We start from the raw sequence: 15,827 nt of genomic DNA on the forward strand, positions 1-15,827 counted from the left end.
TTTTTCATTTACCAATATCCCCATGTCTGCAGAGTTGCTCTCGATCCATTCATTAGCCTATTTGTAGTCATACTGGTGATTACCCAGACACAGATGCAGAACCTTGTTGAACTTCACGAGGTTTGCAATGGCCCACTCCTCAAGCCTGTCAAGGTCCCTCTGGATGAAATCCCTTCCCTCAGGTGTATCAATTGCACTAGTCAGCTTTGTACCATCCACAAACTTGCTAAGGATACAATCTCACTGTCTACATCATCAATAAAGATATTGAGCAGTACTGGTTCCAATAAGGACTCCTAAAAGACACCAATCTTACTAATCTCCATTTGGACATTGTGCCATTAACAACAACTCTTTGGATGCAATCACCCAGCAAATTCCTTATCCATCATATATTCCATCCATCAAACCCATACTGCTCCAACTGAGCTAAAAGGATGCTGTGCATCAAAGGCCTTCCAGAAGTCTATCATAAAAGGCCATTGATTATTCAGGCATGATTTTCCCTTTATGAAGCCATATTGGTTGTTTCAAATTACCTCCCTGTCTTCCAAATGCCTCAACACAGCTTCCAGCAGGTTCTCTTCCATGATCTCATCAGGCAGAAAGGTGAGGCTGACCTGTTGGTAGTTCATGGGGTCCTCCTTTTTATCCTTTTTAAAAATGGGTGCAATGTTTCCTTTTTTCCAGTCACTGAGGACTTTACAAATACGATGGAGAGCAGCTTAGCAACTACATCTGCCAGTTCAGATGTGTATCAGCTTATTCAGACCACGTCTAAGAGGATTTAAACTAAAACTTGGCAGCCTTCAAAGTGTCTAGCTATAAAATCTTTACCAAGTTGTGATACTATGTATTTTGCTTTAGAGTACCATTATATTCTGTAACCAAGTTATCCAGAAACTTTCTTTAATGTTCCTGGAGAGGAAAGAGAAAGGAGTGGGAGGGAAATTAAATTTTATATATACATATAAATATATATATATACATTTGTCCTTCAAGTGAATAGGACCTTGCTCTGAACCAGGAAAGCAGCTATAACTCTTTCCATGGACTTGTCATTTAACTGGAATACCATGGGAAACTTTATGACTTCTTCCCCTCTGTTTTATCTGCCATGGTACATATAGAAGACATCCATAATGTCACAGATTGTTTTTATTCCCTTCTACCACATTGCTGGCTCCTTTTCTTCTCATGTCAAATACAGTTAGATTATACCCAGCATTCAATGTGCCAGCTAAAAACTTTCAGATATGGCTACATTTGGAAGAAAGTTATAAAGTGTGGACAGGATGAGTAACCGATACTTTATTCTTCTAAAAAGAAATTCAAAACTAAGAGATTGTCCAGTAGACCTCAATACTGGGAGAAATGAGAGTTAGAGTCCTGCATATAGTTTTGGTTGTGGATATATACAGTGCCCAAATACGCCTTAAGGACAACAAAAAGGATTTCCATGATAAATAAATGAATCCATCCTGACTGAAACCAGGACAATTCACTTTTCCTTTCTGTTTCTTCACATTACCCAATTCATTCCTAGAGAACACCTTAAAGAATCAGCATTCCTGCTCATTATCTTACAGAAGGCAATAGGATACAGTTCACACTTCGTTAAAAAATTAAAACCATAACTTTTTTCCAAGCTATTCATTTAGTCTACAGTCAGAGGAGGCACTTCCTGAAGACAATCAGTACTACCTGCCTTAAATTGCTACCCTGGATGACAGAAGCAGCTGCCTGAAAATGTACATCTTACCATACCAATCACTCAGGAAGCCCAGACCAGTCATCCTGAAGTCAGGTAAGGAAAAGTCCACCGTAAGAGACCCTACATACTCTGCTGTTGTTCCTCTGCTCTGTGGCATTTTCTCAAAAGAGAGAGGCACAACTGTCTGTGAAAATCTCCACTGGACCAATTTGACCACTAATAAATAGCACGTACCTGGGCATCACAAAGCACTTTTTGGGGTCTGGTGACAGTGGTAATTCAGATCCTACCATAAATGTGAAGGGGAAGGGCTTCTCTTTTGTTCTATGTGTAGAGCACATCACACTGTGGGGCCTTGTTCAGAGTCAGGATCTCCTTTTACTCCTTTGTTCCTCCAAGCTGCAGATCTCAGAGAACCTACACAATCTCCATGCAGAACATGACATGGAAAACTTAGAGATCAGCAACACAAAAGACCTCTCACCACTTTCTCTTGTGATGAACAAAAGGCTCCACATCCAGGTAAGGAATGCATTTCAGCTTCAGGAGAGAACTGTACAGGGATGCGTTGAACAAGTCACCAACCATCTTGGCCACCATGACAGCCAGCATTATCAGTAGCAAGGACTGAACATCATTTGTAATTTCTACCTAAGGAGAAAACAGAACAAAGGACTTTCCATCTTTTTCATATACCCAGAGACGATGGCAATGATTGCACAGGACCACCTACTTCTTTCCTGAGTGAACGGGAAGCAATTCAGCCTGCTAAAAGCCGTAGGGTGCTCTCCCTGCCCTTTCCCAGGGATAGGTAATCGATCAACACTTCCACCAGAGAGACTTGGCCGATGCAGTGACAGCTCCCCCTCCCGTTCCTATCAGCTTGAAGCACTGCACTTACATTGAAACACATCTGATTCCCTTATTTCAGGTGGCTTGTGATAATTCTGAAGTATCAGAGGAGGGTAAGTAGAGATGGAGTAGCCGGATTGCTTAAAATAGCTTGGCATTGTGACAAATATTAAAAAATGCAAACAAATCCAAATATTTTTTCTTTCTTGCTGAGCTCAGGAGATATAAAATTGTTTTCCCATACTGCTGCTTCCTGACAGAGCAAGCTTCTCATACAAACACGGTCTTGAAGGATGCCAGAAAAGGGAACAAGAAGCTTTCAACAGAAGTCCAGCTCAGGAGATCAAGCAGCAGGAACACCACCCAGCTACCGACAATGTTTGGCAGCACAAAGTGAGGTGCAGGCATCCCTGGCCACATGCTCACAAATCTGTGAATGTGGTACCACAGCGCTGCTTGTTGAGGAACCTCTGCAACCCTGAAAGATCTTTACTTGTACTTTCTCCCTGTGTATTGAGTGCATAGTCAAATGAGTGACAGAAAATGTAGCATGCTGTAAAGGTTTATCCTTCCCCCTTCAGCCACTTGTTTTTGCCTCCACGGCTGGATCCAGCCACCACAACAGTACTGGCAGCTCACTGCCAGCCTGACTTCACCTGACCTACTACTGCAAATGCCTCACAGCCATGGTGGCCGTGACTTAACAAAGCACACCGATGCAGCTGCCTTTGAGTAAAGGATTCAGAGTGAAACCTCATACACAAAGGGAAGAGCAGTGTGGATGCCCTTAATCCTGTTCATGCCCAACTCAGAGTAAAGTGAAATATTTTTTCACGGTGAAAATATTCACAGAAATATTCCTTTTACACTGCCTTAATAAGACTTTTTAGTCAAAACTGCTATCTCCTTTCACTTCCCACTATTTCCCCTACTACTGCATCCTATTAAAAAGGGATATTCATTAGGAAATATCCTGGGATTAAATATGCAAACTTTCCTCATAACACTAAGCAGCTTTTGCCCAGAAATGTCTCTGTAATTCAGGCAAAGCGAATTGCAGCACATTGCAGTTTAATAGACCTCATTAGCTAGAGATTGTTAAGTACTACAAGACTCTGCATTCAAAGAATGCCAATAAACACATTTCTGCCTGATAAACTGCAGCAAACTTATCCAGGCTTATACTCTCACCCTCATGCTGTCTCTGTTCTGGATTTGGAAAGATAACATCCAGGATGATTTACAGTATATCCCAACAAGGGACTCATGTGGCACATCCAGCTGTGTACAACAGGGTCATGCAACTGTCCTCTCTGCTTGGACATAGCCACGGATTTCTAATAACACCACAGCACATTCTTTGAATGTCTCTTTAAACCTGGTATTCAACTGTTTTATTTAAAAACACCAGGAACATGTCAGTTGAAAGGAAAACAGCAACTGTGGGATTTTAAGAATTGCTTCATCATATCTGCCGCAACTCATTCACACAGACGGAGACTCCTTTATTGTGGATTCCTTTTAAGGCTGGGGCTTTTTTAATGTATCTTGCTATGGGGAACTCTTCTGGAATAAAAACAGCATTAAAAATTAATATAAGAACACTCTAAAAAGCTGTAAAAGCCCTCTAAAACTCTAAATTTAAAACCTCTTGAAACTCAAACTCTAAAAACCACTCTCAAGTGATTGCTTTAACCTACACAGAATATCTCCATAACATCAAGAACCAGAGCCTGGCTTTCGAGGCTCCCCTCCTTGTTTTTCATCCCATTTTATCCTTTTCTCCTACCCTCCCATCCTCTAGTGGGAACAGCCAAGCTGGCCTGGCCCAGGCCCTCATCCTTTATTGTCACAAACATTCAGCAGCATTTTACATCTGCTATTGAGACACTCTGAGGTTTGTGCTAATTTTCCCCAGCCTTGTAGTCCTCCTGAGTGCTGGGATCTGGGGCGGGGGGTGGCTCCTCTCTTCAACAGTGCACTGAACACTCGGAGCAAGTGCCTCTGGGTTCAGTGTCGGACTTCACTTCCTCCAAGAGTTAACGCCTGCCGAGAAGAAATGCTGTTTATCTTTGGCAGGCTAGCATGGCTGAGGTCATTAAAAAAAGACATGTTAAAAGCATTTTGAGCAATATCTTTTGTATGTAAGTAAATGTAAACTTTGGCCAAAATAGAGCTGATAGAGTTGTCCTGAACTCTCGCTACAGATGGAAACCGGAGAAGCAACTTTTGCGACATGAAATTTTCTTGGAAATAGCAATACTAGAGGAAAAACATAGAGAAAATCTGCAGATTACTTAAAAAACAGTGATATATTTGAAGCATGAGCATGAAAAACAGACACAATAATTTCTAAAATTTCAAGAAAAACTTGCATGGGAATTTAACCCCTAATGTGACCTTGAGAGAAGGTGAAGCCGTACATTAATTATGGATCAAGTTATCTATGAAGGCCAGCCTAAAGCCACAGGTTTATTAAAAAATTGACTTGATTTCACATCCAAGTATTTAGAGAGCTAGAGAAAACCTTATTTCCTTCTTACTGGAGCTTCTTAAGTTGTGGGTGAACATTAATTAGCTATAAAAGCATATCAAATGCAAAAATGAACTCCAGAGATCAAGTAAGAAATGCTGGGGAAGGGAATCACAACAAAGAAAGATTCTCACGTAAAAGATGCAGTCACCCACATAAGAAGTAGTACACTGCTCTTAGTGCCGAAGAAAAAAGGAATAATTCATCAAAACTTGCAGCTTAAACCTAAGTCCATTAATGCCGAGGATGATGACAGCGCAGCAGCAAAGTTCTCCTCAGGGTATCTTGATGAAAATCAAGGAAGCACAAGTTAATCCAAGGACTGTGATAGATTCAAGTCATCTTATATAAACATAAGGACACATGCAAACCTATACGTGCACATATACGTGCTCGTCATAAGGCTTTATTAGCATTCCCTATTTAGAGAAGGGCCATCTGCTCCCTGCTGAGAGAGACAAAGCGCAGAGCCCCAGGACTCAGCTGCGTGAGGAAGTGAGCCCTGGGTGAGCCTGGGTGTGAATTTACTGCATATTAGCTACCCTGCGCTAACTGCCCATTTGGGTACCCTTGGTGCTTGGGAAGTGAAAAACAACATACTTCACCTTCAAAAGGGAGCCCACCTAACTTACACGGGCGCGCTCGTACCGCTAACCGGCACAAAAACCCTCTTGGTAGCTGCCAGGGAATTAGTGCCAAGTAACTAGCAGGCTGTAAATTCACGCTGGAGCTCCCAGCATGGTAATTTTCCCAGCAGACAGGGCCCTGTAAGCCCAGAACAGCAGCCAAGCAAGCCCAGCCACAGACCAGCACCACTCGGAGTCCATGTGGTCCAGGGCTGGAACGTTACTCAAGCCTCTCCTTTAAAAATACCTATCTGTTCAAGCCAGTTCCTGAAGAATCTAAGAAAGGAACAAACTACACAGACTGTCGCAGAGGGAGAGATAAAACAAAGGTGACAAAAGCAGGGAAAGGAAAGGGGGAAGTTGGGGGCAGCCACCAAACGCCTACAACCCTTCAGCCATTAAACCTGACGTTTCATTTATTGATATTCATTCCAAGTCTGCATTTTAGGGGCTGCTCTTTAAGGATGCAATTTACTCTCTGTGTATATTGCCAGATTTTTTCTATTTTTTTCCCCCTTTTGATCCTACGGGTGCGTCAGGCTGTGCCAAAAATGTCTTTGCCTAGGGCACCCGTCTATGCAAAGCCAGCAGTGCTAATAGGCGCTGGAAGCACTCGGCGCTGACACTTCATACATCAGCAGCCCAGTAAATTGCACCTTCCCCCCCTCCCCAATATTCTCTCTATATACAAAATCTTGAAGAATGTAATTTAGACACACAGAGACCGCAATTAATTTATTATCACAGTTATTCAAACCTCTTTAAATATCTTCTTTGTCACCGGAGGTACTTTTCAACAACCCCCATGGTCCTGAGTTTCTCAGGCCTCCACATCATTATAATCTATTAGGCACCTTCATGTTAGCTTTGTTTTATTATATAACACATAATTATGCATTTCATTAACAGCATCACCAGGCAAAGTACATCAAAGGGAGAAAGGCAGCTGCCCAGGAAATTCAAAAAGATGCAGTTTACTTAAAGCTCACTGTTAAAAACCCTCCCCCACTTTTCAATCAAATTGTGGTTAACATGTTTAAAAGGTTTTACTCAAGCCCAGAAAACAGAGACCAAACAACCTCATTAGACACAAGGCTGCTGATACAGTGAATATCCCCCCAACCCTCTATTTTTCCTGCCATGTAAAAGAAAAGATGGTCAGCCAGCTGCATACTGCAAACCAACTGTCTTTCTTCTACTGAAAACCCATTTAGCAAGAGACCTTCCCTGCTACTTGCAGCCTATGATGACAAATGCATGAGAGGGCCTTTCAAAAAGAAACTGGGGCAAAAAAAAAAAAAAAAAAGATATTTATTTTGTAGTCAAATTTGTTTTTCAAGATTTCCAATAGAAGTTCAAATAGAAGTGCTGCCTGGCAGACTGAACAAACAAAAGACAAAAATCTCCTTCCGTCCCATGATATAAAGGCCATCATCCTTAATAGAAGCAAACTCCAAATGAAATATGTTTGTCATTCTTCAAAAGGTTACACATGCTTCACTGAAAGGCCTGGAATTTGTAAAATATTGGGAGGAAAACAAGAAGCTGCTGGACAAAACTATAAGACAATATGTCTGAGAGCAAGTTTAACAAGTGGGTGGATGAGAACCATAGAATGGTTTGGGTTGGAAGGCACCTTAGATATCATATTGTTCCAAACCCCATGCAGGGACACCTCCACTAGCCCAGGTCTCCCAAAGCCCCATCCAGACTGGCCTTGAACACTGCCAGGGAGGGGGCAGCCACAGCTTCTCTGGGCAACCTATGCTAGTGCCTCACCACCCTCACAGTGAAAAATTTCTTTCTAATACCTAGTCTAAATCTACCCTCTTCCTGTTTATAGCCATTAAAGGGACATGAAGTCATGGTACTACCTGCCAAGTGCAATAGTTTTTGAGTTGAGGCTACAGCTGACACAAAATACCAGCCCTGGGCACAGCCTCCAGGTCTCTGTGCCACCAGATTCTGTGGAAGAGTACACACTCCCCCAGGAAATGACATTTCATTTCACTCACACGCATCGAGAACGTCCCTCATTTGAAATTTTTGCTACTGTTGGTTAAAGACACCAAGAAAAAAATTGTTCATAGTCAACAGAACATTTCCAAAGGGTGGAGAGCCAGCAGAAAACTTTTGATCATTTTTTTTTCTTGGAGCAAATGCCAACAAGGTTGCAAGCTGATTGCCTGACGTAAAGAAGGGGAGAACAATTCCCTAGTCACAGCAGTAAAAGTGCTGTTCATGCAGAATAGTAGTTCATGGAATTAATGTCTCCCAGGATTAATTTATTTGTATTGTCACAGCCATTTAATAAACAATGCAGATCTGCCTTTCAGTTTCTTTAATCTCTGAATCTGTTGGCCCTAAGCAGCTTGTATGTCGAACACTTGAGTCTCTTTACCTCCCACTTAATGATGTCCTGACAAACTATGAATTGAAATGCTGTTATCACAGTCCACTATTTTCATCTGGGATTTTGCCAAAAGAGGCACCTTGTTCACATATCGATCCAGCAGAATACTCCCTTCCCTGAACTTCCATTAATCTCTCTCTTTAAAACGAAGTGAAAAATTTTCCTTTCCTGTGCACTTCACCTTTACAGGAATCCTTTACAGTCCAAGGAGTCCATCCATAAACTCAACTCACTTTACTGTATCTCCTTATCACTCATCACCATCACTGCTGGAAATTTTTGGAAAAGTGGGATGCTGCAATACAGTAAAAATAAATCTCCCAAAAAAGACACAATTGTCATGCTAGCCCTGAAAGGTTATGCATTCAAGTTCTCTCACACTGCTGAAAATGATTAGTTCTTGCAGCCTCAGGCACACGAAGCTGTGCATCACACTCTACAAAGGGCGGCACACCCGGTGTAGGTTCACTGGGAGGACATCCTGACAAACCCCAGTGCCAGGAGGATTGTACAATTAGTGGGATTCTTCCTCTTCCAAAGCTCAACCCCATTAACTACTCCAGACCATGGTGAGAAGCAGGCACCCTCTAGCACCCTAGAGCTTAATTACTGCCAAGACAGAGCACAAAATAATACCTTAGCACAGGGCACGTACTTTTTCTCTTTAAGCAAATTAGTTCTGTCCAAACACTTGTGCACTGTTGCTTAATTTACTGTAACTCGTAAGATCTCGGCCCGGTCGTCTCCGATATGGATTTAAATATATTTGTGTGAGTTTTTCTGAAGCCAACCAGTATTTTGTTGATGATTTCCTTGTTAAAAGAAGGGAACATTTTTTTTCTAGTTCCAACACCTAGTAAAGCAGCAGGAGATTGCTAAAGAGAATGCAGAAATACCCAGCACAGCTAGGTAATCCCTGGAAACATATCAAAATCCTTTGAGCCTCAGTCCTTGGGAACTTGGATGGAAGATGCTATGCAAATGTTTGATTTCTTGTTCCAGTCCCTCGAGGCCTATAAATACACCTGTTTTGACATGTTGTGGCAATGGATGCAAGTGATAGAGGAAACAATATAGGTGATAACAGCAAGTCTTGCCAAGATCCCCCGGAAAGATATCTATCGGTGATTTCTTTGTAATCTGGCTCTTTACCTTCCACACATAGCAGATGCCAAACCCTGAAAGGAGGTCTCAAAGCCATTTAAATCTGTGTCTCAGGAAGGTAATGCTGGTCCATGTTGTGTCAAGTGAACCGTCTTCTTAATAAAAAAAGCAGCATTGTGCATGTGCATTGCTGAATATGCCTAAATATTCGGTAGGCTCACGTTTCAAATCCTTCCAAGACAAGCACTGTACTGTACAGTAACCCAGCTAAGCAACCTTGTACTTCCTTAACCCTCAGTATCACAGAATTCTTTAAATTGTAGTTCATGAGGATTTTGGTGTTTAATAAGATAGACAACTGCAGTGAATCTCTGCCTTATTTATGCAATGCTAAAACTAGCATCTCCAGAATGTGATGTTTCTTACGGCCCCAGCTCCTGAGGTCTAGCAAAGGCTGGAGAAGAAAGAGCCAACTAGAGAGAGCTGCAAACTGGACAGTGGATTTACTGAGGCTGTTTGAGAAAAGCTCTGCACCACAGGCTGCTTCATTTCAGCTTTGACATCAGTAGGAGATAAGACCTTAAATATCAGAACAAGAAAGCTACAAGAGCTTGTTGTTCTCAACACAAACACAGGTCTTCACTCGTTCACTGAGCCTCCTGTTTCTGAAAGTTGTGCGTTATGAAATCTGAGGTCCTGAAACTGTTCCCCATCCCCTTCTCCATGAGAGTATATTTTCACTTATTTCATTTTCCAGACAAGCTACTGCCAAAAACCACACAGTGCTCTTCCCTGAGTTGGAGCAAATTCAACAGAAAATGGTAGGACCTAATGTATTTAACAGTTTGGTGATTATACATCGTGACTCCAATTATTTTGGAGTTAATTTCAATAAGATGAGGATCAGTACTACACTACTACACATCTCCCCATCTTTGTAAAAAGGTGATGTCCCTTGCAATTGGGTTCCAAAATAACATTAACCATACCATTCACACACACGGGGCTCCTCCTGCCAGGCAGCATCGGCAGAGCAAACAGTTACCCTGCTAGGAACCACTGCAGCCTTGGAGATTGTGAAAAACTGTTTTGACTAGGCTTTAAACTCTTCATTATTGAAAAAAATCAGGCAGCTTAGTAACAGAAAATTAGGCCCTGTCAAAACAACTTCTGTGAACCATCTCAGGTGTAAACAAAAAACGTTAAGTGAGCCCTAAAGTATTTAAGTGTGACGGGCTGATGGATTAAACAGTCTAGCACTGGGAAGAACCTGCCAAATGAGTTTCCAAATAATTAAGCACTTCCTCTGCCTTCTCTGAAGGAAACATGATGTGAAAAATCTTGCATTCTACATATTTGTCCCAACTTCTGCATAAAACCTTTCCTTTCAGTACTGAAATCAGGTGGAAAATCAACTATGGGCATTCTCTCAGTCTCTCTGGGGACTTGAAGTGAAGGCACTGGCCATGCAGAGAATCCTGACTAAAGCTAAATCAAGTATCAAGTAACCCTGCTGCAGTAACAGTACTGAACGACTTTTATAGCATCTAAGGAGAGAAGAATTTGAACCTGGCTGTTGAGCGTGCACATATGCCTTCATGTCCTTCCAGTGAGGACTCCATAGTCCATGCCTTTTTAACCAGCAGTGCAAAGCATGGTCCCTGATCCAGAGCACGTACATGTGTCCCCATTCTATAGCAAGGGTCAAAATCTTCTCTCATCTACACCAATGTGGCCTGACAGATGCTGACATGACCTGTCATAGGCCTCTATTGCTTTCTGACACAGGAATGACTTTCCCGGCAGGCAGCAGTGTACTCTTCTATCATTTTCTCTCCAGAGCACCGAGCTATGTTTGCCCCAGGAGCCCAAATGTCCCTTTCATGCCCTTCCATCTTGAGCAAGTCAGAGGAAGGCATGATCAGAGATCTCCCAAGGTCTGTGCTGCCAATGTACACTGTGAGGATGTATTCATTTTTCACAGTCAGCTCTTTCCTTTGTCTTTGTCTCCCAAGCATTGTATATATTCTGCTAAACGAGGAGGAAAAAGGGAAAAGCATGATCTGAGCCTTCCAAATAAATTCTCTTGTCTTTGAACAAGGGTCAGGCTGAGGAAGAGCATGAGATGGGAGCAGTATGACCAGAGTAACCTGAGGTCAGTCTTTGGGCTACGTGGAAAATGGTGAAAAACACAACAACAAAACACATTGTTCTGCCCATCTTGAGCAGAAGGGAGGCCGTGTTCTTCCTTAGGGATTTGTGTCTCTTGGGACCTACAGTAGGAGCCTTCCTTCCCACTGATAGACCATATTCAGCCCAGCAGCTGCTGGGTTGAGTAACCACTTGCTCCTGTTTCAGCTGGGACCAATAAGCAAACAGGGATTTCTGGCCCTGAGCCCCCATTCATTAGAGCACCCGGTTACATGGTTTTTTTAATTCAAGATGATAATAAATCCCTCAGGCTGGAAAAAAAAGAAAAGAGATAGGCTTATTGTGGTAGCTTTTGTCCCAGAGATAAATCATTTTCTCAAAATTTGGAAAAAACACTACTGGCAACACTCTGAAAGTTTTAAAGTTAAAAATATAACAAAACTTAATGGTTTCAGATGCTTTTCATGACAATGTAGCTGAAAAATGTCTTTAATTTGGAAACAAATTAAATTTGGCAAAGAATTAGTACATAAGACAGCCCGATTGCGTTCTGTAATTTGAAAAAAATTAAAACCAGATAAGATGCTGTGAATTAAAAATAACTTCTGCACATTAAATTCTCATGAACTTTCATTAAGGTTTGTATTACACGTCCCAAATGTACAATTGTATGTTGTAATACACTAGATCGCTTTATTTATAAAATACCTTTAAAGCTACTGAAAGCTAGAGCCAGAAAAATGACTATATAAAAATGTTATCTTCTCACATTACAACTTCATTTCCAATGTGTGTATTTAAAACAGAGATGTGGTCTCAATTTCAATATTTCAGATGCACAACTGAACTTTCCGAAAGTTCAATGCCAATTGAATCCATGTACAATTCAGTCATGTCTGTTTATTTTACCGATGAAACCCTGGTGCCAGAGCTGAAACAGCTATATTAGAGATAAAGCTGGATTCTCTTCTCATTTGTGAATTACCTACAGACTAACCAGCTGTCCCATAGTTGCAGTTCCCCCTTACAGATGATGAATGAATGAATCAGGGGGGACTTGTTCAGACTTTCTTGGGCTGGGTTCACAAGGCTACCATCCAGAAAGAAAAAGGGGTTTCTTTCATTTTTTTCCCTGCAAGCATAAACTCTTTATGGAATGTTCCAGTGACTTGACAAATTGTTTCTCATCCCTATAGAGCGGTATTTTTTAGGTTAAAACCCAAAAATCTTTGATTTGCGATGCTATTTTGGCTTCTCTTGGGAATTCTAAGCTTGGATTTGGTTTGGCCTCTCAGTTTAAACTACGTCTCCCACGATGCACCATATATTGCCTCCTCCTTCCTACCAAAAGTCTCTTTGGTGTTTCATAGAAAATATATCATTCCTTACAGAAAAAGGCTAACATAAACCAACAAAACTTACAGCAAGTCAATTTAAATATTTTTTATCTATTTCTGTCTTTCAGGTGTTCAGCTTTTTGATTAAATGTTCAAGGTTTATGTAAAAACAAATGATGAGCTCATTTTCAGTCAAAAAATAGAGTAGAAGGGGTTTTTTTAAAGTCCTTCCAACCATGGTGCTGATAAAATACATGTTATTGCAGACTTCCATGTTTATACTCATTCCCACCACAAAGCTGAGCACCAAAGAACATTTTGCTGCATTTGACCTTAAAGACATCACATTTGACCATAAGATTTTTCTCATGAACAAGGAAATCATGAGTTTCAAATCCACCTGTTTTCCTGCTTGCTAGTACAATGAAAGCACTCGGCACTCAGAGAAGTTTCATCCTCACACCTCAGACAACTATGATCCTTATCAATGAAGAGATTGCACTTTGGATGGCATTATGTGTTTGGATGGGAACCCTCTTCAGGTGTTAGACCACATTTTATGTGCTGAAAACACACTGGTTTCTTTTAAGACTGATTAAATAATTTAATTTGACATCTTGCAAAATATCCTGCTTCCTGTACTTATTCATGCCGTAGGACCTGTCCTAAACAGTTGTCATGAACAAAAACCCCATAGCTTCTGTTTTCTGAACCCCACAGCGTGACAGTGCCACAGCTCTTGAGTCTCATCACTTCAGGGTCAGCTGCTCCTCCATTCAGAAAGAACATAAGGGCAGTGGTACACAAACCCAGCTTTCTCCAGTACTCATTTTGTGCATTCCATAATTTACACACACCACCCCACCCCACTACCCAACCCCCCCCCCCCCCAAAAAAAAAAAAAGAAAGGGTAAGACAAACTAGGTGGAAACTATGCATTGCAGAATGGCACCTGCACTGGAGTTGGGGTTTTAAAGTCAGCTGTTTAAAGGGTTTGTTTGGGGGGGTTTGTTTCTTTCTCTTACTAGAGCAAGATGCAAGAAGACTGCAAGTACATGAACCAATGACATATAAGGTGCAGTTGGCAATGAAGATCCCTTCCACTTCTAAGACCTGCCAGCTCTGCAGAAACACCACCTTGAGTGACATGCAGCTAGCTTTGTAGGCTCTTCTTGTTGCCTACACAACAGTCCTGGGTATTCATAAACCAGAGAGGGACTAACCCTGTGGAATGGTCAAAAAAGACAACCACTTCATACCATGAGATGCTTCCATCCTTACTTTCCAGTTCAAGGAGGAGAAGAGAAAAGGGAAAAGCAGGAGCTCCAGGTGGCAGAAACAGCTCCCACAAAAATGGAGATGCAGGCTGCCATAGGCAAATGGACACTGCTGGTTCACATGACGAGCAACATACGTACCACCAGGCCCATCCTCCTTCCCTTCTCAGGGCAGCCTTGCCCTGTTAGCAGCCACTGTAAGACAGTGACAGGTAACGGGGGGCACCAGGCAGGCTGAAACTGAAAACTAAGGAATTATCATTCATGTTCTGGCAGATGTGCAAAGCATCACAGGAAAAGCAGGCAACCCACCATTTCTAATAAAACTCTCTGCTTCTAAACTTTTTATGATCTAGGGAAAAAAAAAGAAAAAGAAAACAAAAACCCAGCATGTCAGCCCATTATGTGCCCCCAAAATCACTCAAAAGAGCTTAGTATTAATAATTTTCAGGGGTGAGCCAGGGAACATCACAGAAACTTTACAAGGCATAACTGGGTACCAAACAAGACCCAAACACATCTGCTGGCAATCTAGTTTGCGGGTCTCCAGCACCTCAGAGAAGGAAACTGAAGTGGAAAAAAAGACAATCCAGCTACTCCCAGCTATACAGGCTTTTCCTGGCATCCCATTAGACAAGAAGAAATCCTAGAATTTACACCCACTAACGTGTACATTTAATCCAAGCATGACACACATCACATTTTACTTGCCTAGTTAGTGTATGGTTCAGCCATCTTTGCCTGTGGAATAGACCTGTCACAGATTAGATCAGGCCTCACTCAGGAGAAATTTTATTTAAATCAGTGAGAATTCCTGGCGCCCGATGGTCTCTTTAGCAACAACACAGACAAGCAATGCCATGAGCAGCCAGGGTTTTTTTCACTGTTTGGTCTTCAAGCACCAGCGACGTGATATTATCTGTGTCTGACACCTCCGCTCAGCGAGGAAAGACTGAAAATTTATATTTGTTTTAGCATTTTCAAAACCACCCTTCCTGCTTGCATCATCACTATTGGAAATGGTTCAAAACCCAGCATCTTGCCTCCTACAACCACTAAGCACCACAGCTCTCTTGTGGAAACCCTGCAGTGGATACCACACATTTCACACATATTTTACAGGTATTGTGCTTAACTTTTCTAACACCTCACACCAGAGTTCTGCTCTTCTTCTAACTTCTCTCTAGTTAATTGGATTGGGTGGTTGTCTGTGCTACATTCTCACATCACATCTATAAAACAAGAAATGCCTGACATGTCCCCTGTAAGTGCCCCCCCCACCCCCCCAGCTGATGCTCTACTTAAATTTCTCGTGAAAGGCCTCTACACTTTTCTTAAGACTTGTTCTCTCAGAGGAAGCAAAAATGTGGCCACAACATTTGCAACAGTACATCCAGTGTATAATTTGAAGTAAGCACATTTTGCCTAAATTAGAAGTACTGAAGAAACAGAGGCAGTGGGAAGAGGTTAGAGTTTGATTGTTGCTACCTGCTGATACGGTTATTGTATTTCACTTATTCAAAGTGACCTGGAATGTTGCTGTCAGGCATATCAGAAGTACACATTGCAACTGAGGTATCCAAATTACATGAAAAATAAATATTTGTTTTCTTTTTTTAATGGAATGTGTATAACAAATATTCCATGTTTCCTAACTATGGGGCAGTGGTCACTTACAGCAGTGCAGTTTGTTATACTCAGTGCTCTGCCAGTGTGATTCAGTCTTCATGTAGGAATCAGAGAGTGGAAAACACGAACTTACTTTACCTCTGAGCCTTCAATACAGAAGATTTTACATATGGCTTGCTCTTTTTGCTGTA

At 41.7% G+C, this 15,827-nt stretch overlaps 1 protein-coding gene across 1 annotated transcript in view; it reads right to left on the reverse strand.

Annotated features, from left to right (window-relative positions):
• LOC311189023 (chloride channel protein C-like) overlaps positions 1–15,827 on the reverse strand; it is a gene marked incomplete at both ends in the record, with an annotated part of 74,903 nt that overhangs the window by 31,256 nt on the left and 27,820 nt on the right. Inside the window, one exon of the mRNA XM_084260607.1 lies at positions 2,199–2,365. Within this exon, the coding sequence (XP_084116733.1) occupies positions 2,199–2,365 (167 nt within the window). The remainder of the gene's footprint in view (positions 1–2,198; positions 2,366–15,827) is intronic.

This window comes from Gallinula chloropus, assembly GCF_964237585.1.
Source record: "Gallinula chloropus genome assembly, chromosome: 2".
NCBI lineage: Eukaryota > Metazoa > Chordata > Aves > Gruiformes > Rallidae > Gallinula > Gallinula chloropus.